This window comes from Mustela lutreola, chromosome 14 (genome assembly GCF_030435805.1).
Source record: "Mustela lutreola isolate mMusLut2 chromosome 14, mMusLut2.pri, whole genome shotgun sequence".
NCBI classification, from domain to species: Eukaryota; Metazoa; Chordata; class Mammalia; order Carnivora; family Mustelidae; genus Mustela; species Mustela lutreola.
Window position 1 is genome coordinate 51,635,085 of NC_081303.1, and position 21,123 is coordinate 51,656,207.

At 52.5% G+C, this 21,123-nt stretch overlaps 1 protein-coding gene across 9 annotated transcripts in view; it reads left to right on the forward strand.

Annotated features, from left to right (window-relative positions):
- Positions 1 to 21,123, forward strand: part of SRGAP2 (SLIT-ROBO Rho GTPase activating protein 2) — a 231,543-nt gene that overhangs the window by 203,982 nt on the left and 6,438 nt on the right. For 6 of the 9 annotated variants that reach the window (XM_059146580.1, XM_059146582.1, XM_059146587.1 and 3 more), the window contains 5 exons: positions 530 to 635; positions 9,988 to 10,212; positions 14,097 to 14,176; positions 16,419 to 16,599; positions 18,152 to 18,298. In XM_059146580.1, coding sequence (XP_059002563.1) covers positions 530 to 635; positions 9,988 to 10,212; positions 14,097 to 14,176; positions 16,419 to 16,599; positions 18,152 to 18,298 — 739 coding nt within the window. Of the gene's footprint in view, positions 1 to 529; positions 636 to 9,987; positions 10,213 to 14,096; positions 14,177 to 16,418; positions 16,600 to 17,417; positions 18,299 to 18,964; positions 19,406 to 21,123 lie in introns of those variants that run through there. The other 3 variants (XM_059146586.1, XM_059146585.1, XM_059146589.1) reach the window with 3 other exon arrangements.

Consider the following 21,123-nt stretch of genomic DNA (forward strand, 5'->3'; position numbering starts at 1 on the left):
TCATGATTTATACAGGGATCTGCCTTCTCTGGCCTCTGACCACTTTCTGCCCAACTACCCTGCAGATCAGAGAGGGGGTAGATAAGCCAGACCTGTCCAGAAGGTGAGATGATGTATATGTAGAGTGGGCGGGACAGGAGCTACACAGCCTGTCTCCCTCTGCATGCACGTCGATCCTCCAAGGCTGGAGGTCAAGTCTGCGGTCATAGCGATTTGGGGACAGTTCCTTGTCTGTGATTGCTTTAATAAGAGAGCAGCAGGTGCTTGGGGAATATCCCCAACCCCTTCTGAGCCCAGGGAGCATAGCCCTTCAGTCCTGCATCAGGACGCGTCTGGAGCCCAGCAGGTGCCCTGTGGCAGCAGTCCTGCCCCAAGGAGCCACAGGGTTGGAACTCCCTACATGGCACACCAGTGCTGCGTGGATGTGGCTGCTGTCTCTGCAGCACCTGCTGGTGGTCCCGGCCCTCACGCCGTTACTCCGAGGGATCTCAGTTGCGATGGACAATAATGCATGGCTGTCTTCTTTCAGCAATGGACAACCTGCAGGAGAGAGCTCTGCACATCCGGAAAGTTCTCCTGGTCCTGCCCAAAACCACTCTGATTATCATGAGATACCTCTTTGCCTTCCTCAATCAGTGAGTAGACTTCCCAGTGAACAATGGGATCAGGCCTGGGCTTCGGACCCCGAAGCTTACCTGTAGAGCTGTGTCAGTTCCCCCGGCCCCGTGCATGTCTGTGGGGGCACTGACTATGTGCGGGGCACAGTTGTAGGCTGTGCGAGTACATTGCAAAACAAGAGACAAGAGCCCTGATACCATTAAACTCACATTCCAGGGTAGGAGACAGACAGATAACAGATATGTCAGGCGGGAAAGGGTGCTTAGATGAAGAATAAAGAAGCGTAAGTACAGAGATAGAGTGTGGGAGGGTCGGAATGGGGGTGGAGGAGAGAGGGAGAGCCGCTGTAGAGGGGAGGTCAGCAGAGGCCTCTCTGAGGAGACTGCGTGAGAGCAGCAGCCCAAATGGAGTCACTGAAGGAGCCACAAAGGGTGTTGAAGGCTGTCAAGGCCCAAGAGTCATGGTCATAATGGGTTTGGATTTGGGAAGCCACTGGAATCTTTTAAGCAGGAGAATGATAAGATCTGATCTGTATATATGCTTTAAGCCCAACAACTTTGAGGAGAAGTTACCATCCAGGACTGTGAGGAGAAGCAGGGGCCCCTATGCAGAGGTTTAACGTGAGGTCTCAGCCACAGGCACTAGGGGCTTCAACAGGGGGATGGGGGGTGAGTCATGAGGGAGGGTGATGAAGTGGGTTGGGTTTGAGCACAGCACTGACGAGGTGTGGAGAACAGAATCGAGACAAGGCACCCATGTGGCCATGTTCATCTGAGGTGCCTGTCAGGCCTCCAAGCAGAATTTCTGACTGGGCAGTGGGATATAGGAATCTGACACTCGGAAGAAACCCAGAGTAGAGATACGAGTCTGGAGTGACCATGTACTGATGTTTTAGCTGGCTACCCAGGGAGTGAGCCTAGCTAGAAGAAAGGTCTGAAGACCAGAGGGGCCCTGGGCTTGGATGGGGCATGGCTTCCTGTGCGAGCAGTGTCCTTGCCGAGGGTGGGCGTTGGGTCCCCACAGGACAGCAAGGACATGTGGTGTTTGCCCCATGGGCACCTCTGTCTTCATGTTGTTCCCTCAACAGCCTGGAGCACAGGCTGTACATGGGCAACAGCAAAGCCAGGTAAGGCCCTGGAGGTGTTTCCTTTCAGTCTGCTGTGTCTTAAAAACATTGAAACATTTAAATATTAGGATATTTTACTTAAAATACCTCCGTTTCTAGCTTCTCTTGAAATCCCCGTTAAACCTGTCACTGATGTCCTCGCCTTCTGCAAGGAGGCCGTTCCGTGTGGAGTCAGGGCTGCTGCGGGGGGAGGCCGGCCCCCCGACTCCCCATACCTTGCCCTTCATCTTCACTTTTGCTTCCTGGGCTTTCCTCTCGTGGAGAGACAGTTCTCTAGATCCATGAATCTGTCAAAAGAGAAAACAAAATTTCTTCATCTTCCTGGTCAGTTTGGCCTTTGCTTCCGAGGAGAACAAACTTAGTGGCCATCTCATGAGCAGGGCTTGCCTACTGTTCACAGTCAGCCCGGCCTTCTGAGGGTCTAGGCTAGCAGCCCTGCCAGGGGCCTTGTCGGGGCACCCACGCCGTCCTTCAGCCTGGCTGCAGCCTGCCTCCTCCACGTGGCCATGTCTGCGCCTTCCCTTAGCCGAGCCCTGACTCAACACTGCTGCCGCCCACACTCAGCAGCCCTCACGGACCCACAGACAGTGTTCACATGCCATGCCTCGAAGGCTGCCGGAAATGGAAACCCCGTACTGACTGTTGAGCCAGTCAGCCCCTCGGGACCACCAGTTCTTATCTCCCCTCATTGACAGACACCTGCCCACACCAAAGGAGCCTGGTCTGGCCCCCCAGAGTGGGAGTGTGAAGAGGTGGGGGGCAGACAGGTCCCAGGGCAGCTGCGTGCAGAAGCACCATGGCCTCACTCTCCTCCCTGCGTCTTCTTCCTGCTGCGTAAAGGTGGCAGGGAGCTCGCGGGACAGGGGGAGCGAGAGAGGGAGCCTCTGGCAGAGGTGGACGTGGTGGCCACTGTCGTAGGAAGCATGGGAATTACACCAGTGTAACCATTACTTTTCTTTTGTTTTCCTTTTTTGTCTGGTTACAAAAAGGTGTATATGCTCATCAAAGTATTTCGTGGGAAAGGTACAGCATTCATAACCACAGTGTTTCCTAAAATAAAGGATGGAATTCAGGACACAGGTGCTAGAGAATACCACCTCTGGGGAAAGATGGCGGCTCGGAAGTGTACTCTTATCAACAGATGTGGCGACTGTTGACAGGGAGCTCCTGAGGGAGACTCTGCTGGGCCCCGACTTCAGGACCGCTCTCCTTTGTTGTTCTGCGTCCTGGGGTGTGTGTACTTTACTTCTGACTACAGTCTTTCTCTCAGGTTGTACACCTCCTCAATCTCAAGGAGCCAGAAAACTAGTATGTGTGTAAATGTGTGTGGGACTCCTTACACGTGCAGCAGCGCTGTGCGGACTTGTCCTGGTTCCATACGTGTATGTAGCTAGTGTCTTCTGGAGTGCCCGGCCCACTGAATGAACCTGGGCCTGTCCAGCAGGCCTTGTTTTTTTTTTTTTTTTAATAGAGTAAATCCTGGAACACCAGGGCCCTGTGTTGGGTTGTATATAAACTCCTGTTACAGACATGCAGAGAAACATCAGTACAAACAAGGGATAACATTTCTTTCTTTCTTTTTAAGATTTTACTTATTTATTTGTCAGAGAGAAAGGGAGAAAGAGTGAGTGAGCACGGGCAGTCAGAGTGGCAGGCAGAGGTGGAGGGAGAAGCAGGCTCCCTGCCGAGCAAGGAGCCCGATGTGGGACTCAATCCCAGGATGCTGGGATCATGACCTGAGCTGAAGGCAGCAGCTTAACCAACTGAGCCACCCAGGTGTCCCGCAGGCCTTGTTAATCATTAACATTATCTTTACTAGCATCTACATTAACTACCTATTGCTGTGTAACAAATTACCCTAAAACTTAGCAACTTAAACGAAAAAGCAGTTTCTGAGGGTCAGGAATCCCTAGTGTAGGTGCAATGTCACAGGGGGGCCTCTGGCTCTAGCTTCCTTGAGACTGCCGTGAGGGTGTGGGGGCAGGGCCGTCGTCTCCGAATGGCTCCACTGGGGGGGCATCCGCTTTCCAAGCCCACATGCGTGGTGTTGGCGGGATTCAGTTCCTCGCAGGTTGTTGGACTGAGGACCTTCCTTGCTGGCTGACTGTTGGCCAGAGGCCTTCGTCAGTGCTTCACCTTGCAGGCCTCACCACAGAGCTGTTCACTCCGTGGCAGCTGCCTTCCTTCCAAGCACGTGAATGAGAGAACACCCAAGACAGAAAGCATAGTCCTTGGTAACCTAATCTCAGAAGTGACGTCCCATGCCTTCTGCCATTTTCCATTCAGCAGAAGTGAGTCACTACATCTAGTCCACACTTCAGAGGGAGAACATTACAGCAGGGTGTGAAAACCGGTAGGCAGGGATCATGGGGGTCATTTAGAGGCTGCCTACCACAGCCCGTGTGCTGCGCAGGACTTTTTGGCCCCAACAATGTCCTTAGCTCCCCCTCACTGCAACCGACTCTGTTTTTTGCCTTTTGAAACCTGCTTTCTTCAGATGTCAAACAATATAGTCTTTTAGGCTCTTTTTGGTCAGGTGAGGTCCACGGACCATCATTTGGGAGATGGTTAAAAATGCCGCGTCTCAGCCCTTCCCGCTCAAAGACCAGTGAATCCGAATCTGTGTTTTAACCAGGTCCCCTGCTGAGTCTCATGCTCATGAAAGTCCCAGAAACACTGCTGTAGGCCCTCAAAGGCTCAGGTCCTCTTTTTCATCTGAATGAGAGAGTGAACCGCGGGTGCTTTTCGCCCTATTAAGGTGCCCCGGTGTCTCCAGAAAAGCTGAATCTTCCTCAAAATCTCACCAATCTCCAGGTGCCTCCTTGTTTGGAAGGATTCTGGGCAGTTCTTCTGACTTTCACAAGGAGCGTTTTGGCTTCCACACGCAGATGGACAAGTAAAGTTGTGGTTAGGGTGTCTTGGAGTGCCCACAGCTGCTCGTGGGCTTATCTGTTCCCTTATTTAACACATATTTATTAAGCATCCACTGTGGGCCAGGCCCTGTTCTCGGTGTTAAGCACCTAAGAGTGCACCGAACAGTCCAGGTGTCCCATGGGATCCCTTTGGGGTTCATGTTCTATGGAAGAAGACAGAGCAAGCGCTTGAGTACACATACCCTGTATCAGAGGAAGAGCGCTCTAGAGAAAAGGAAGCAGGTCAGGGAACTGGCGAGTGCAGGGGACAGGGCAAAAGTTTGCTCTTTAAGAGACAGTGGTCAGCAGGAGACCGTGAGAGGAGTGCGGAGGGGCGGGATGTTGCATGTTGTCTCTGTAAGGCAAGGCCGAGCCGTTTCCAGATGGATTGAGACTTGCTTCTGTTCTTAAGCTCTGTGCTTCCAGAAAGTCGGCTCGGCTGTAATGAGTGAAGTGGGAGGAGCCAGAGGAAGGTGGCTCCGGGGATGGAGAGGGCTCAGGACATGGTTTGGAGGTGGTGCTGGGCGTGTGAGGGTGTTCAGGGTGACTGCCATGGGTCTGGCATGAGGAACTGGGAGGTTGGAGATGCCATCTGTCACACTGGACGACAGAGGAGGAGCCAGATGAGGTTGGAGGCGCCCGAGGGACAGCTGGGCTCCGCAGGCTGAGCTCGGTGGAGGACCTAGAGAGAATGGTGTCCCAGTAGCCATGTAGAGGAAGAGGGAGTGAAACCAGAGGTAAAGGGGATGGCAGGCCTGCTGAGGAAAGGACTCAGAAACGGCTTAGCAGTGGGGAGGGCACTGGTGACCCTAAGGAGTGTTGCCCTGATGGAGTGGAAGGGGCCAGACCCGGATGGTGTCAGGTCGGGAGAGAAGAGCTGCCGCTGATGGCTAAATCACTGTGGTAGGTCCCTACAGCGGACCTACCTGTCTGGCCCTACAGTGGCATGCTGCAGCATGGATGCACCTGGAAAACATCCTCCTGGAGGAAAAAAGCCAGACACAGAAGCCTGTGTGGGGCCAAGGTCCATTCATCTGCTGTGTCCGGAACAGGCAAATCAGCAGTGACAGCAGATCCGTGGAGCCAGGGACTTGGGGGAGGGGAGGATGGTGGGGGTGGGGCGTGACTGCCAATGGACATGGGGTTTCCTTTCTTGTGATGAAAGTGTCCTGGAACTAAATGGTGGTGATGGTTGCACAACATTGTGAATATGCTAAATGGCACTGAATTAGACACTTTAAAATGGTGAAAATGGTCGATTTTGTGGTATGTAGATTTTACCACAATAAAGTTGGGGAAGGGCAAGAGAGATGGCCCATGTGTCTGCTCAGGCTGCCGTAGCAAAGTGACTAGATGACTTCAACAACAGAAATTCATTTTCTCGTGGTTCGGGAGTCTAGAAATCCAAGATTAAGGTGCCGGCAGGGGCAGTACCTTGGCTTGTAAGTGGCAGTCTTCCCTCTGCCTCCCCCTGTGGCTCTCCTCTGTGCACAGAGGGAGAGCTCTGGGGTCTTTGCCTCTTCCTAGAAGGACAGCAGTCCTCTTGGCTTCAGCCCTCTCCCTTAGGATCTCATTGAACCTTCATTATCTCCTTAAAGATCCTTTCTCCAAATACAGTCCCATGGGAGGGGGGTGGGTAGGGTTTCATCACAGGAGTCTGGGGAGGGGGGACACAATTCAGTCCATAGCAGAAGGGGTGGGGATGAATCGGAGAATCACAGACAACAGGTACAGATAAGTCCCAGAAAGTTTTCTAAGAAAATGGGTCAGTAATGTGGTCTGGACATGGGGTTTAGAGGGGATTCTTTTTCATGGGGCCAGTATTCCTGCATGTTTGTATGCTGGTGGGAATGGCCCAGTGGAGAGGAAAACTGATGGTGCAGTTGCTGGACTGATACTCTTGCTGGAGAGAGAGGATGGAGTTCACTGCAGGGGAAGGAAGGCGGGACATGAGGGCATAGAGGCAAGTCCCTTAGTAGATGCGGGGAGCACGAGGAAGCCGACGCTTGGCATCGGAGGTGAGAGAATGACAAGGCGAGTGACAAGATGCCTTTGAAGGACCATCAGGAAACATCAGCCAGAATTACAGCGGACTTCTTACCTCTTAGCCTTTTGGGGACATAGGGGAACGCTGTTAAATCATGGATTTAGGGAGGGAAGTTGTAGTGTCTTCTGTTGGAAAAGCTTTTAAAGGCCTGATGGATTCTCAGCCCCATGACTTGCCTGGGGCCATGGTGAATAATACAATTTCTCTTCATCCCTTTCAAACCTAAAATGAAATCCGATGCTTTAATGTCTTACCCATAGTCTGTTGGTTGTTGCCAAATCAAACCCCTGGGGCCAGTGAAGCTGAAGGTTTTTAAGTGAAATGTCACATATTTAAAACAGTCTGTTCGAAGCTTGGTGTTCTCCCTGAGGATTTAAGGTTTCGATTTTGGGATCTAGAGTCCTCAGTTTGATGATGTCTGTTGGAAAAGGAAGATGGCTAGCCCTCTATAAATCAATTGCTGGCAAATGTTGACAGCCCTGCTTCCCATTCCCTGACTAGAATCGAGGGTCCTGTATCAAGAAGCAATTTGGATATTATAATTACAGAAAATAGGGATGGAGCACCACCTGTGTACAAGGCACGGGGCTCAGTGCTCTGCGTGTGACAGCCCATTCAAGCTTTTTTTTTTTTAAGATCTTATTTACTTATTTGACACAGACAGAGATCACAAGTAGGCAGAGAGGCAGGCAGAGAGAGAGGGGGAAGCAGGCTCCCTGCTGAGCAGAGAGCCTGATGTGGGGCTCGATCCCAGGACCCTGGGATCATGACCTGAGCCAAAGGCAGAGGCTTTAACCCACTGAGCCACCCAGGTGCCCCCCGCATTCAAGCTTTAAAACAGCCCCGCTAAGGAGGGGAACTTAGGAAGAGATTTAGAAATCAGAATACTCTCCTGGAACTCGTACATGATGGGACCAGGACTCAAAACCAGGTCTCATTGACTCTAAAATTTGGGGGATGTTTTGTTTTTCTTTTTTAAATTTAATCAAAGGGACAAATGTGCATCATTAAAGGGTAAAAAGTCCAGAGAAGTGCATCATAAAAACAAGTTCCCCACCTCAATCCTGATTTTCTCATCCCTCCCCAAAGCCTGTGTTCCCAGTCCCTATCCTGAACCTTGTTAAGACGCACGGAAGATGAGTTTGAACCAATTAGAAGAATTTACTAATATTATGGATAGAAGTTCTAGAAATCTAGCCCAGTTCTGAGAAGAGATGGTATTATACAAGTTGTTACCAAAAAAAATTTTAAAAGAGGGACCTGTTACCAGTGTTTTCCATTGTAAGTATTTCTTTAAAAATAAAAATCCAGTATTTAAATTCTTATACTGGGCACAGACTTGAGGGCCTTCAAGGATTATTAGCACCGTTATATTGCATATGAAATGACATGCATTTGTATGTGTACATGTATGAATTTTGGGGGGAGAGGATCTCTGGTTTTTGTCAAATTCCTGAAGGAGGCTGTGACCCCCAAATAGTTGAGAACCATGGCTCTAACCCCTCAGTCTAGGTGTTCCCATTGTAGATTGGAAGAGAGGACCTTGGTGTATATTTTAATGGGAGTAAGAAATGGAACTGGCCCATGAGACTCCAGTCCACGAAGATGTGTCCCCCTCAAGCCCCTGGTCGTTGCAGCTGCCTGTGAATCAAACAGCCCTTCCCTTAGGAGGCTTGGCCAGGCTGCTCATCTCTTACGGGCCTTCGACTGGGACTCTCAGGGCTAGACTTTGTTTCCCTCTAACGGCCAGGCTTCTCAGAAATGACTGGTTTTCTTCCATGTTTGCGAATGTCATCAGATCGCACTAAAGAGACAGGGCCTTCCTCCTCCTGGTCCCTGCTGAGGTTACCGAGTTAATTATCTCTCTTGTCTCCAGTGTTTGTTTGACCAAGAAGTAGACTTGGAAATTTCTCCCCATCTTTTCTGAATCTCGGCTCTCTTTTAACTCAGGAGCAGGGGGGAGGCTTATGCAATTCAAACTTTCAGATCTTCTGTGAAGCAGCCCCACCCCTGAGACCCATAACCTCACCCATGGCTGGCCTCCCTGCATTTGACTAGGTCCTGGAGAGGAGTGACTCTCAACCGCGACCATTTTCTCCCCAGAACAGCTGTTTGCATCCATGGTATTGCTTCTGCAAGGTGGACAGGGGATGTATGCAAATCTGCAGTAGAGGAGAGAACCACTGGGTTAGAGAGAGGCCAGCTTGGTAATTGGAATCTGGGGGGCGGGATCCGCTAGAAATGAACTCTGTCCAGTTCTGAACAACACCCATGCAGATGAAGGCAGCGGGGCCTCGGGCCTCTGGTTCAGCATCAGAGGGCTTTGGGTTCTCCTCAGATCTGTCAGAATCAGGTGCTGGGGACCACCTGCTGAGGCCCATGGAGGAGGCAGAACTCCTTAGCAGAGCTCACAGCTCTACAACCTGGGGCTGGGGGCTGGGGGTGCACGTATGGAGCTGGTCAAGCCTTCCACCTGGGTGAACAGAGACCAGTGGGGGCCAGTGAGGCCCAGCAGCTCACTGAAGGGCTCGGGTCCTTGGCCAAGGTTGGAGGTGTGGCCAGAGCAGCTGCTGCCTGGGAAGGGCCAGTTGCCCAGCGAAATAGCCAATAACGAAGTCAGACTGCATCCAGAGGAGGCCTGAGCAGACACTGAGCATCATGCTGACCTTTTCCTGAATAAATCCTGATTGTAATAGTAGAGGATATTATGGAAATGAAAAACAATTACATTAGCTTCCAGAAAGAAATTCACTTGCTTAATGGAATACAAAAGCTAATCGGTTGGCGAATTTTTTTAATAAGTCTAAAGCTCAGAATGGAAGATCCCTAGTAATTTGATTATTTTGCTCTGCAGGAAGGTACACAGCGCACGACGCCTGCGTCTTCTGACCATGTCATTATGAGGGCAGCCTGAGGGTCTCCATCTGCTCTGGCAGCTTAGTGGGTTGGTGTGTGGGAGTTGTCCCCGCTCTACGGAGTGGTGTGTTCTCAAGGCGGGGAGAGCTGGCCGAGAAGGTGTGGAGCGAGGGTGGTGGTGGGCTGGCAAGTAGAATTTGAAAGAGGAGCTGGTGAGAGAGGAGGGGTGAGGCCCGCTAGGAGGTGGCTCCTGAATGACCGGTCACCGTCTTCTCCCTGTGGACTTTCTAGAAGGGCTCCCATGCCCAGAAAAGCAGGTGGCAGTTTGTGGAACTTCTGCTCTTGCTCTTGGCAGTGCCTCCCCTGATTGTGTTCTCTGGGCATTCATGCGAGTGCTTTCCAACTTGCCCCTTTCCCTTCTCCTCCAGTTTATCACAGTTCAGTGAAGAGAACATGATGGACCCCTACAACCTCGCCATCTGCTTCGGGCCCTCACTGATGTCAGTGCCCGAGGGCCACGACCAGGTGTCCTGCCAAGCCCACGTGAACGAGCTGATCAAAACCACCATCATCCAGCATGAGAACATCTTCCCAACCCCCAGGGAGCTGGAGGGCCCCATCTACAGCAGAGGAGGAAGCACGGAGGACTACTGGTAGGGGGCTCTGGGCTGGAGGCGGTGTGGGGGGTATCCCTGGTACACCCTGGGTATGGGGGCCAGATGGCCAAGCGAGACCCAAGGGAAACACCCGGAGCCTCTCAGCCTCCCACTTCAAGCTGCCGGGATCTGGGGGGTGGGGTGGTTCGGGCAGTGCCCTGCCTCAGCCCGACGTGTGGAGTAAGTGCCGTTTGGTGCCACCTCCCTGTTTCTTATGCGTTCTCAGTGGTGAGGAACCATTCTGGAAAATAATGACAGCAATAATAGGAATGTTAATAATCTCCAGGAGAGGAAAATTTATAAAGTTGTATTTAGAACAGCTGCTCATCAGTCAGCAATGTCTCTCAGGCTCCTGCTCTGGGCTGTGTGTCGTGAGAGACACAACCCCGGGTCCCAGAAAGAGGAATTTCTTTCTTATGCCTCATGCCTATAAGGTATGAGGCATGGTTCCCTCACTGTGAGTTTATACAATGATAATTTAGAATGATCGCAGAAATTTGTGAAGAGAAGGGGTGAGCTCTGTTTTTGGCAGATTAGGCATACTTCCACCCTAAAGCGAGATTAAGTCCTGCGGGGCGAGGTTTTTCATGACCGAGGCTGGGAACAGAGATGTAAAAGGAATCCCTAGGGCACATCTTTACTAGATCCTTCTGTTAGACAATTACCAAATTACTCTTTCCATACTACAGATAGAGTCACTGTAGCCCAGAGAGGCCAGTGACAATCTTTCAGGCCACTTTAGGGATGGGGATTCCAACCTTAACACGTCTTAGTACAGGACACCATCCAGGACCCCACACTAAACTCCGGGGGTACTACTGACAGTGTCATTTTCTCATCACACACAAAGGCAACCACCTCTGTCTTTCACTCCTTAACATCCCTCCCCTCCCCCCCATCCCCTCGCATGTTCCCCATCAAATGGTGCTTCAGCCTGAGCTAAAAGCATGAGCCAGCGCAAATCGGATTCCGCCTGAACGCAACATCTGGAAACAGTTCAGCAGCCCCATTGCTACCCACTGAGGCAAGAGGAGGAGGGGGAGTTTGTTGACTTCATTAGAGGCCAGTGGGCCCATGCTTCTCTCTGATCACCACGGAACAGCCTCCTGCCTGAGTGAAGAACGTGATATTCATGTGTCCGTGAATGTAAAAATACCACTGACACCCCTGGCTTTGGTCTTGTCGGCTGTCGCGCAGATCCCAGCACCCGAGTCAGAGCTGGAGAAGCCCACATTCGCCAGCTCGGAGAGAAAGCTTTCCGTCACTGACAGATGCTTGCTGGGGACGGGGGCAGTCGTTCAGGTCTCAGCCTACAAGCTGATGAGCTCCAGGGAGCTGTCCTTGGGCATGTGACTTGGAGCATCGGGTTCTCTCGCAGGAGGGTTGAAAAGCTGTGGAAGTAGTGCTCCCGGCGCCTGCTTTATCTTCCTTCCAAAGAGTGCCCTCACGTCTCAAATATCTCAGGGCCGATCCCTGGACACGGAGCCCCCCCCCCCCCAAGCCCTGTTCCCCCAGTCCCAGCCCAGGGGAGCAGACAGAGTCACTGCAGGGTTGACTCACAGGGAACAGCCCCCCTGCCCGCCCCCACCCTCCACTGTTGTGCATCCCACTATCATTAGCAGCCTCTGGACAAACCGCAAGATCAGTGAGGGGATGTTACTACCGCAGACTGGGTGGGAGGCAAAGCACCCGAGGACCAAGAGGAGGTCACCTTGGGTAAGAAGGACCATCTGACCGCTGGACTCACCCACTCAGAAGGCTCCCAGCCTCTCTTCTTTAAGAGGAGAAAGAAGTGCCAGGGAAGCGAGCTAAGATGGATGAAGGGTCGGGCGGCGGGGAGGGGAGTGGTGGAAGGGGTCTAGAGCCTGAGAATCCTGGAGAGTGGCCGGGAGACCGGAAGAGCCAGGGAGAGGGACCTGCTGGCCACTTGGCCTCCCCGTAGCTGTGAAGAGGAGAGGGCAGTCCCCCTTCACCTCGCTTACCAAGCGCTGCAGCTGGAATCCAGTTCCCTGGGACTGCCTGCTGTTCGGCCTGCGGGGCCTCTGCAGACCGCAGGTGTCCGCGGACTTGCGATGTGGCCAGCATGTGGATGTGGAGTCAAGCATAGAATTCCAGAGCTACCAGGGGCCTAGTAAAGGCATCATCTCACCTTTCTGTTAGAGCAGTGGTTTTCCAAGCAGAGTCTTTGGACCAACAACACCTACGTGACATAGCACTGGCTAGGAATACAGACATTCCAGCTCCGCCCGGCCCTCGAGACTTAGAAACTCTGGGGGTGAGCTAGTCCACTTGTAACAAGCTGTCCAGGACTCCCTGAAGTTGGAGAATTGCTGCCTTCGTGGATGGCCACATAACTATACTTGCAACTCTGGAGGAAACTGAGCCTTTGTCCTGTATGCCCGAGGGCTTCTAGATATCATGAAGCTCATCAGAGTTTTTGGCCCAGTAAACAGTGAAAAATTGTGCCCACATTTATTGATAAGGAGGACTCTCTGGGTCTTCCTTCCTTCCTCCCTTCTTTCATTCCCACACTCATCTGCCACATCCTAACTTTGTGGTCTCAGGAAAATTACATCGCTGCTCTGTGGCTTAGTTTCCACATCTATAGAATGGGAAACCAAGATTACCTGTCTCATAGGGTTGTTGTAATGAACAAATTAGTTCACGTAATGCGCTTGAAGCAGTGCCTTGCTGGTAGTTAAGTGCTTAGGAAATGGTTAAAAAAATTTTAAAAATAAAAATAAAAAAGGAGGAATCCTATTGATGCTCTCCCAGAAAGTTCTCTGGATTCTGGAGAGCCTCCTTGGAACTGACTTCTGAACTGGTCCCCTGGTCTTTGAGGAACCTTCTGGAGTGAAAGACCTGTCCCTGTTCCAAGGGGAGGGAAAGGCTATAGGCTCAAAGGTAGGAATCGTGAAGCCAGGGGGTGGGTAGAGGAGGTGGTAATTAATGCTTCCATAGAATTGCCTGGAAAGGCTCTCTTGTTACTACCAACTGCCAGAGGAAGAAGCTTTAGCAATGAATGGGAGTTTGGTCTGTTTCTCAGGAAGTTAGAATTTCCTGGTGCCCATCTCCATCCACCCTAATGTCCACAAGGCAGGAGACCAGGAGTGGAAATGGTTTTCCCGGGAGCTTCCCTGACCAGTCTCATTTCTCAACCCTGGATGATTTTAGACTCCATAAACCGTTGAAGAACCTGACCGGCTTCCATGCCCTGCCCTCTCACAGAGTCCGGCCCACAGCAGACCCTTCATCTCCCTCTGACTCACCTCCCACTCTCTCACCCACGCAAGACCAAACCACAAAGCCTAGAGACATAAGCAAAATGAGAAAGAAGGAAAGGAAGACCACTTACGGACCACTGTGTCAGGTCTCAGTGAATCTTCTGGCGACGCTGTGACATTTTACAGACCACTAGCCTCAGACCATCAACCTTAGGTGGCTGAGGCTTAAAGAGATTCCGTCCCTTGCCCAGGGTCCCACAGCTACGGAGTGTCAGGGCTGGTTTTCAGGTCCTGTCGTGTCCCTGGCAAAAGCCTAGTGTTTTCTTCCATGGGCTACCTCCAGGGACTATATCACCCAAAACAGCCCTTGAGGGGTTGAATTGCTCTGTATTTTCAAAAAGACTTATTCTGTAAGTTCAAAAAGGGTTCCCTCTGTCTCAGGATATTCTAAGCCCCAGGCAGTCTCAAATAGTTTTTGCAGGAGCGACTAGAGAACCTCGGGAGCCTTGTGTTTTACCATCATCATCGGGAGCAGTCCAGAGGTGGAAAGCGTGAGACGGCTTCCATGCCCTTGCTCCAAGGAAGCTGTGTGAAGGAGAAGACAAGAGTTTGGTCAGCGAGGGGCTGAGGTCCCCATCTCTCTTGCTTCTGTTGCAGTGACAGCCCTCATGGAGAGACCACCTCGGCTGAGGACTCAACCCAGGACGTGACCACAGAGCACCATACGAGCGATGACGGTAGGGGGCGCTACTTCCAGGACAGCTGGGCCACGGGATTGTGGCAGACGGGGGTGGGGGGGGGGAATGAGGACGGTGAAGTGGAAGGAAAGGATTATATAGCCTGTGCTCCCAGTGCACCTTGCTGCTCAGCAGCCCCCTGAAGACAGGCAGGGGGCTCTCCTGTCTAGTTTTCATTCCTTCCCTTTCCTGGAGTGACAGCCCACCTTCTCAAGAATGGTCTCTGTGCTAAAGCGGAGATGGAGCACTGGACCTTGCAGAGCCTTTAAAGCTTCTCGCCCCTTCTCGCTGCCCCTCACCCACCTTCAAGCTCCTTGTCTCGCCTGCCTGCCTCCCAGGCGTGGTGTTGGTCCCCCAGCCTAGACTCTGGCCAGGCAGCTGGAGACCAAAGTCAAGGAGAGCTCATTTGAGAAAACCATAGGCCTGGGGAATAGAGAAGCTGGTGCCAAGAGCCCAAGAGAAGCAGGCCAGAGGGGAGTGGGACTCAGGATGCAGAAACCACACGCTTTCACGCCTGCTGACTGGAAAAATTGACCCTTTCCAAAGTACAGACATGCGAGCACTGAGCAGCCTGGCAGTGTGCATCATGAGGTGGGATGTGCAGCTGTCACCGCCGGCTCCTCAGCAGCGCCCATGATTTATTAGGGTCTGTCCAGCCAGCACGCCGTCCCTCCTTCCAACAGTTCCGCGCCTTCATTTCTGGACCCCTTGGGCTCTTGGAAGACTCAACAGCTGACAAGGGGCCTCAGAATTTTCTGGGCACAAGAATGAAATGGCACAGTCTTTGGAGCCTTCCCTGCTTTCTGCCTCGCTGTGAATTCTATAATCCTAGGCCAGCTTTTTAGAAGAGAAGGAAAAAAAATTAGGGCTGCTTATTTGGATGCCGAAGTCAGATGGATCAGTATGATAATCTTCCCCATTACAGGAGCGGAGCAGGTAAAGGAGGGAAATTTGTCCGTGCTAGAAGCTTTGTAGGCCTTATCTCTTAATCCTAGTGAAAGAGAGCCACCCGCTATTATAGCTGAGCAGACAGAGGCCAAAGAGGTCAAGTGATATGCCCAAGGCTGTACAGAACTGAGATGGGATATTTAGCTAGGCCTTCTCTGGTGGGCCTCCTGGAGAGAAACCTCCAGGCCTGCCTCTCCTGGAGCAGGCCCACTGATCACGCTGGCTGGGCCTGGGCCTGCCTATAGGCAGTCTGATGTCCAGGCCTTGGAATACCGGCTTTAACCTCAGGGTCCAGGTTTCTGGAAGCCTTCTTGCTCTCTGACCTTCCCCCTGCCGCTCAGCGCAGATGATGGTAATGACAATACACTAAGAATCAGGGCTAATGTGTGCACTGTAGACCCGCCCTGTTCTTAGTGTTTTACAAATTGCTGATTAATGACTCCTAACAAGCTCATGAAAAAGGTACTTTTTTTATGCAGAGGAGACCAAAGCTCACCCAAAAATAAGTCACTGCCTTTGTAAACCCCTTTTTAATTTTCAAAAGACTTTTATGTCCATTTTCCCCTGTATTAGCTACAAAATATATTTCTGTATTCTGTATTTTGCTGGAAAGTAGATTGTTTGAGTTATTTTCTCCTTACAGAGATTAAAAGCTCATGGTCTTCTAGGGGGAATGGATAGTATAAATAAAATTGATTGTATTGAGAGTACAGTATGATAAATGTTCTGCAATTAATGGAGTTATTTTATGATCAGAAAAGAGCTTATAAATGCAGCAGGACAAGGTCAGCGATAGGGTTTGGCGCTATGAGCTGTGGACGCACCAAAGAAGTTCCCATTTGCCCTGAGCGAGGCTCAGCCTATTCGGCAGCATGACACGCTCTCCCAGGAGACACACTGTGTCCAAGCAGGACGAGACTCCCGCCACGCACGTGTGGTTCATTTTTGCACGAAAAACTGCCGAGAGAATAAAGTATTCTTTGTATTGTTTTGTGTCTTAATGATGCTGTTTCAGTTGTGACTCAGTGTGCTTCGTCAGGAGGATAAGAGAGGAGGCGCTTCCGGGTGGGGGGAGCAGCATGACCAAAGGCAGGAAAGGGCGCACACGTGCTTTCGGGGTGACGGTGCAGTCCGCACGGGGATCCCGGACTCAGCCGTCGGGCCTCCGTGGCTTAGTTCTCACACCGGGTTATCTTCCCACCTGTGTAAGTTCAGCTAAGTGGGCTTTTCCGCCCAGTTTCCTGAGCCTCTGGGTCCCAACAACATGTGTTTCCTTCTTTTCTGCCCTTCTCAGAGTGTGAGCCCATCGAGGCCATTGCCAAGTTTGACTACGTGGGCCGGACAGCCCGAGAACTGTCCTTCAAGAAGGGGGCATCCCTGCTGCTTTACCAGCGGGCCTCTGATGACTGGTGGGAAGGCCGGCACAACGGCATGGACGGACTCATCCCCCATCAGTACATCGTGGTCCAAGACACGTACGTTGGGTCCCCTGCCCCTCTAGGCATCCCCGGCTGCGCCGTGGGAGAGAGACTTTATTTCTGGCTCCGGAGGAGGGTGAGAGAGACCGACCCTCAGGGGAAGCCCACCCCATCCCCGAAGGACCCCACGCAGACTCCGTGGAGGACTGTTTCTCTCATCTCTTCCCCCTGCGAGTCGCTCGCTACCCACCCACCACCCTGCTAGTCATTTTGGAAACTTCCCAGCCCTCCTGCTCATCCACACTTAAACCTGATGAGTGGTTAATGAGGGGTTATTGTTTGACCACTTACATTTCCGTTCTGGAAAGCTCAGAGTGGGAAAACATTTGTACTTCTTTTCTTTTTAAAAACAAAACAAAACAAAACAAAAAAACCCCAAAACTAGGCTCATCCCAACCAGTTGGGCCGCTGATGGCACTTTTCCCCTTGCAAATGAAAATGATGCATTGCTTTTCTAGGAGAGATCTAGCTCAAGCGGCCTGGTGGAAACGAGCCAGTTCATTTAACCCAGATGAGGCTGACGTGGGGAAGAACAGGGAGAGGAGGGAAAAGGACTTCGGGGAGCAAAGGGCATGTGAACCGGGCCCAGAGAGACTTCATCAGCTGGGCTGTCGGGTGGCTCCCCGCTCTTTAAAGCAAAGTCTCTGGGGCAGGAGCACTTTTCCCCCCTCCGCCCCCGTGATCCCCCCGCCCCCGCCAGCCCCAGCCTGCCTCCTTGCCCCTTTGCCCTGCCTCTGCCCCCGACTCCCTGCCCTTGGATGTGATGCTGATACTGTCAGTGTTTTTAGTCCTTCCCTTAATATTATTTTTTAAAGGTTGTTATCCTGAGTGAGTCTGCACCCTCCCAGCCTCTCCCCGGCTCGTTCTGCAGGGAGATCCTCCCTCTGTTGATAACATCGCAAACCTGGTGGCCATCTGTGCGTGGACAGGACCCTCCCAAATTTAGCATTTTGACTTCACTACGGGACCGAGAGAAGATGAATTGTGGGGGAGAAGGGGCTTTCCTGGTCATCAGTAGCCAGAGGGGCCGGGAGAGCAGTGGAGTGACCTGGGAGCGGCTTGGACGCTCTAAGCGGGGCTCGATGCGTGACGACCGAGTGTGGTGGTGTCCTGCCTCAACGCCGGCATCTCCAGGGCCAGCGCAGAGCAGCCTGTCCTGGCCCTCAGTGCTCGAGACCTCAACAGATAAACCGCACTCTGGACTGGCAGCCTCCTTCTCCAGGAGGTTGCCCCGGCACAGCCGTCCCGGGAAAGCAGCGAGGGGTCGAAGGCAGATGCCTCGAATCCAGGTGTCCTCTAGCTCAGCCTTGTGGCGGCCGCACAGCATCCCACAGAACGCAGCGGGATTATTTATATTTATTTAATGACCCTCCGAAGGCCTTTAGCTTTCTTGCCTCTGCACGCAGAGCTAGCCCAGCCAGGTGTCCCTGCTGCCTCAGAGCTGTCGCGGGGGTCGCGTGTGTGTTGGGGGGCCATCTCGCCGATTTAACACTGCTTTTTGTGTTGTTGTTTCCCCCTCCTCCCTGCCTGCCTGCCCCTTCTCCCTCAGCGAGGACGGTGTCGTGGAGAGGTCCAGCCCCAAGTCTGACATTGAGGTCATTTCTGAGCCACCTGAAGAAAAGGTGACAGCCAGAGCGGGGGCCAGCTGTCCCAGTGGGGGTCATGTAGCCGATATTTATCTTGCAAACATCAACAAGTAAGCTCTGCTTTTCATTTTCTGCTCCCCTGAATGCCTTGTGACCCCTAGCCTCACCCTCCGGCCTCATGCCCCTCTCCAAGCCTGTGCCGCACCTCCCTGCCCCCCTAACACTGCATGTGCTCACCGCTGCTGCAGGGCGGACAGGGCTGAGGAAGCTTCCCCAGGCCCTGCCTGCAGATCCCAGGCTCCTGCTGTGGAAGGCCGCCCCACCCTGGGCTCATGCAGTGTCCCTCAGCTCGGTAGGGCCCCGGCTGATGATGAAAACTTGACCAAAGCTTTGGTCCCTTTATGCAACTTGGTTTTGCACTGTTTCTCAGAGGTGCCTTCTCTTTTCCAATACTTCCCCAAATACTAGTCTTTGATGTCTTCCTGGCCCTTCCTTTTCTGTCCAAAGATCCAACTTCGTGTGCGTCTTCCAGTAGGCTCATGTGACCCCAGAGGGGTTTACTGAGAGACCACGTGTCTGTTTCCTGCTCTGTCAGGCATTCGCTCCGTCAAGGAAAGGAGACCACTCTGCCCGCCCCCGCCCCCCAAGGAAAGCTTTGTCCTGAGCTCTTTCATCATTGCCTAACCCCCAGCTCCTTTCTGCCCTTTCATACCAGTAGAAGTAATTGTCCGTGTTTTCCCTGTTGCTTTAGCCCTGTGTCATCCGTCCCCTGTTAGTCCCTTTGCAGATTCCCATTCCTGTCCGGCAGGCTCTTAACTCTGGCCCCAGCTTTCCTTGCGGCTGTGAGCCCCATCCCAGGGTCTTAACTCCACCCACACCCGATCTGGCCGGCTAGAGGGATTCCACGCCCGTGCGCTGCTGCCTCCCCTAGAGACTTTCAGGTTATTGGAGAACTAATCTCATCTCAAGGGGCCAGACACCAAGTCCCAAAGCCTGCAGACCTCTTTCCGCCAGACCCTGAAACTTGGCCCAGTGCCAGCGGGATGACAAGCCCCAGGGCCTTCCTGATGAATACGGATTGCAGATGATGTACAGTTTTTATTCCCCTCTGGCTTTGGAGGAATGAAATGATTTGCACATTGGAAACCTGTTAACCGTAGCCTCTGGACACTGAAACTGGAAGGAGAATAAAAGATGCTTGTTGTTTTTAAACTGCACCAGCTCGCCCAGATCTCTTGGCTTTCTTCCAACCAGCCGGTAGCAGGGGGAGTGGTTGGGGCACGTGGCTCTTTTCCATCTTTGGCCCTCAAGTTAGTGAAGTCGCTGATTCAGCTCACTTAGCATAGGTATGATTTAAGGCAGACCAGTAAAAAAGAACGGGGAATTTATTTATTTCCCTCCAGCCCAGTACCCTGCTGGGAGGGCCGAGCTAGTAAAAAGTAACTGTGGATTAATCACATTTTCTTATTTATTTACAAGTCTGTGTTAATTATAAGCCTATCATCATAAGGTGGTAAGCCTCTAATTAACCCAGAAACCAAGGCGGGGTTGGTGGAGGGAGAGTTAAATAATTAGTTAGGTACATGTTTCTAAGCCATCAGAGATTGATGCCATCTATACCAAGAAATTGTACAGGATAATAGCTGAAATAGTCAAAAGATGAACACCAGGTGGAAAGTCAGGGTGGTTCCCTTGAGCTCCTTACCTGGTGACGTCAGGATGGGGTTCTCGGAGGACACGGGCTCCCCGGACACCAGCTAGTCGGTGGGCCAGTGGCAGCCCCCGGCTGTGCTTGCCCTGAGGAGTGACTCCGCCCTGCCAGGCCTCCCTGCCTGCCCCACACGCCCCTCCTTTCCCAGGCCCCGGGTTCTCTCACACCCCTGGATCTTTGCATCTGCTGCCCCCTTCCTCCCGGATCAGCTCCTCCTCTCCCTTCAAGTCGTAGCCCGAGGATTGACCTCTTTGGGGAAAGCCATCTGCCACTCCCGAGGTCCTCGGGACCTGAGTTAGGTGCCCGAGTCCTGTCCTCCCACAGCAGTTTTAGTCTCTCCCAGGACCGAGGCCGCACTTGGATAACCCACCAGGCTGAGCATCTTGAAACCAGGAACTCTGCCTTCCTCTCCTGTCCCCGGGGCCTGGCCAGAGACCTGGCCCACACCGGCCGCTCCATAAGCTGCCTCCTCAGCAGTTTGAGCTCTGTGAGTCAGCGACCCTCAAGTGGAAAAAGGAAATCAGCAAAGAGTTATTTGGGTGTGGCGTTCGATTTAGTTTCACACATTGAGTGAGGGCTCCCTGTCGGACCGAGCGCCCGTGCTGGTTTTTCAGAGATGAGTAAGGGGGTACTGGGCCTCAGCGCTCAGTCCGGCAAAGGAAAGGCTGTATGGACAGGTGACTAAAAAGCAGCACCATCAGAAGCCCCGAAGGAACAGAGGAACAGAAGAGGGAGTGATTGCTTCTGCCTGCCCTTGGACTTGGGGTACCTGGGAAGAGCCGTTTCGGCCAGGCCTTATAAGACTCTGAGAACATCCTCTTTCTGCTCAAGAGTGGCTGACGCCCAGGGCTTAATGGCCTGAGCGGGCAGCTGCAGGGAGCGCATGGAGAAGAAATGACCCGTGAACGGGACCGGGACTGGCTTAGGACACTGGCTCGGCCACATAGACCAGCACCCCACCTTCAGTCCTACCCTTCCCTTCCTCCACCTCAGCTCCTGCCTCGGCCTTCGTGGTCCTTGGTGGTTTCGAGATCAGAGCTGCCCAGCTGCCAGCCCAAACCAGAAGTCGGATTTCTTCTTAGATTAGATCCTTGTGAACCTGATTCCAAGGGAAAAAAATGAAATTATTCGGCAGTAGGCAACACCCATGCTACTAGGATTCTGCCAGGCCATCTTGTGGGAGAATCTCAGCGGGCTGAAGGAAGCTCGCACAGAGCCAGGGTT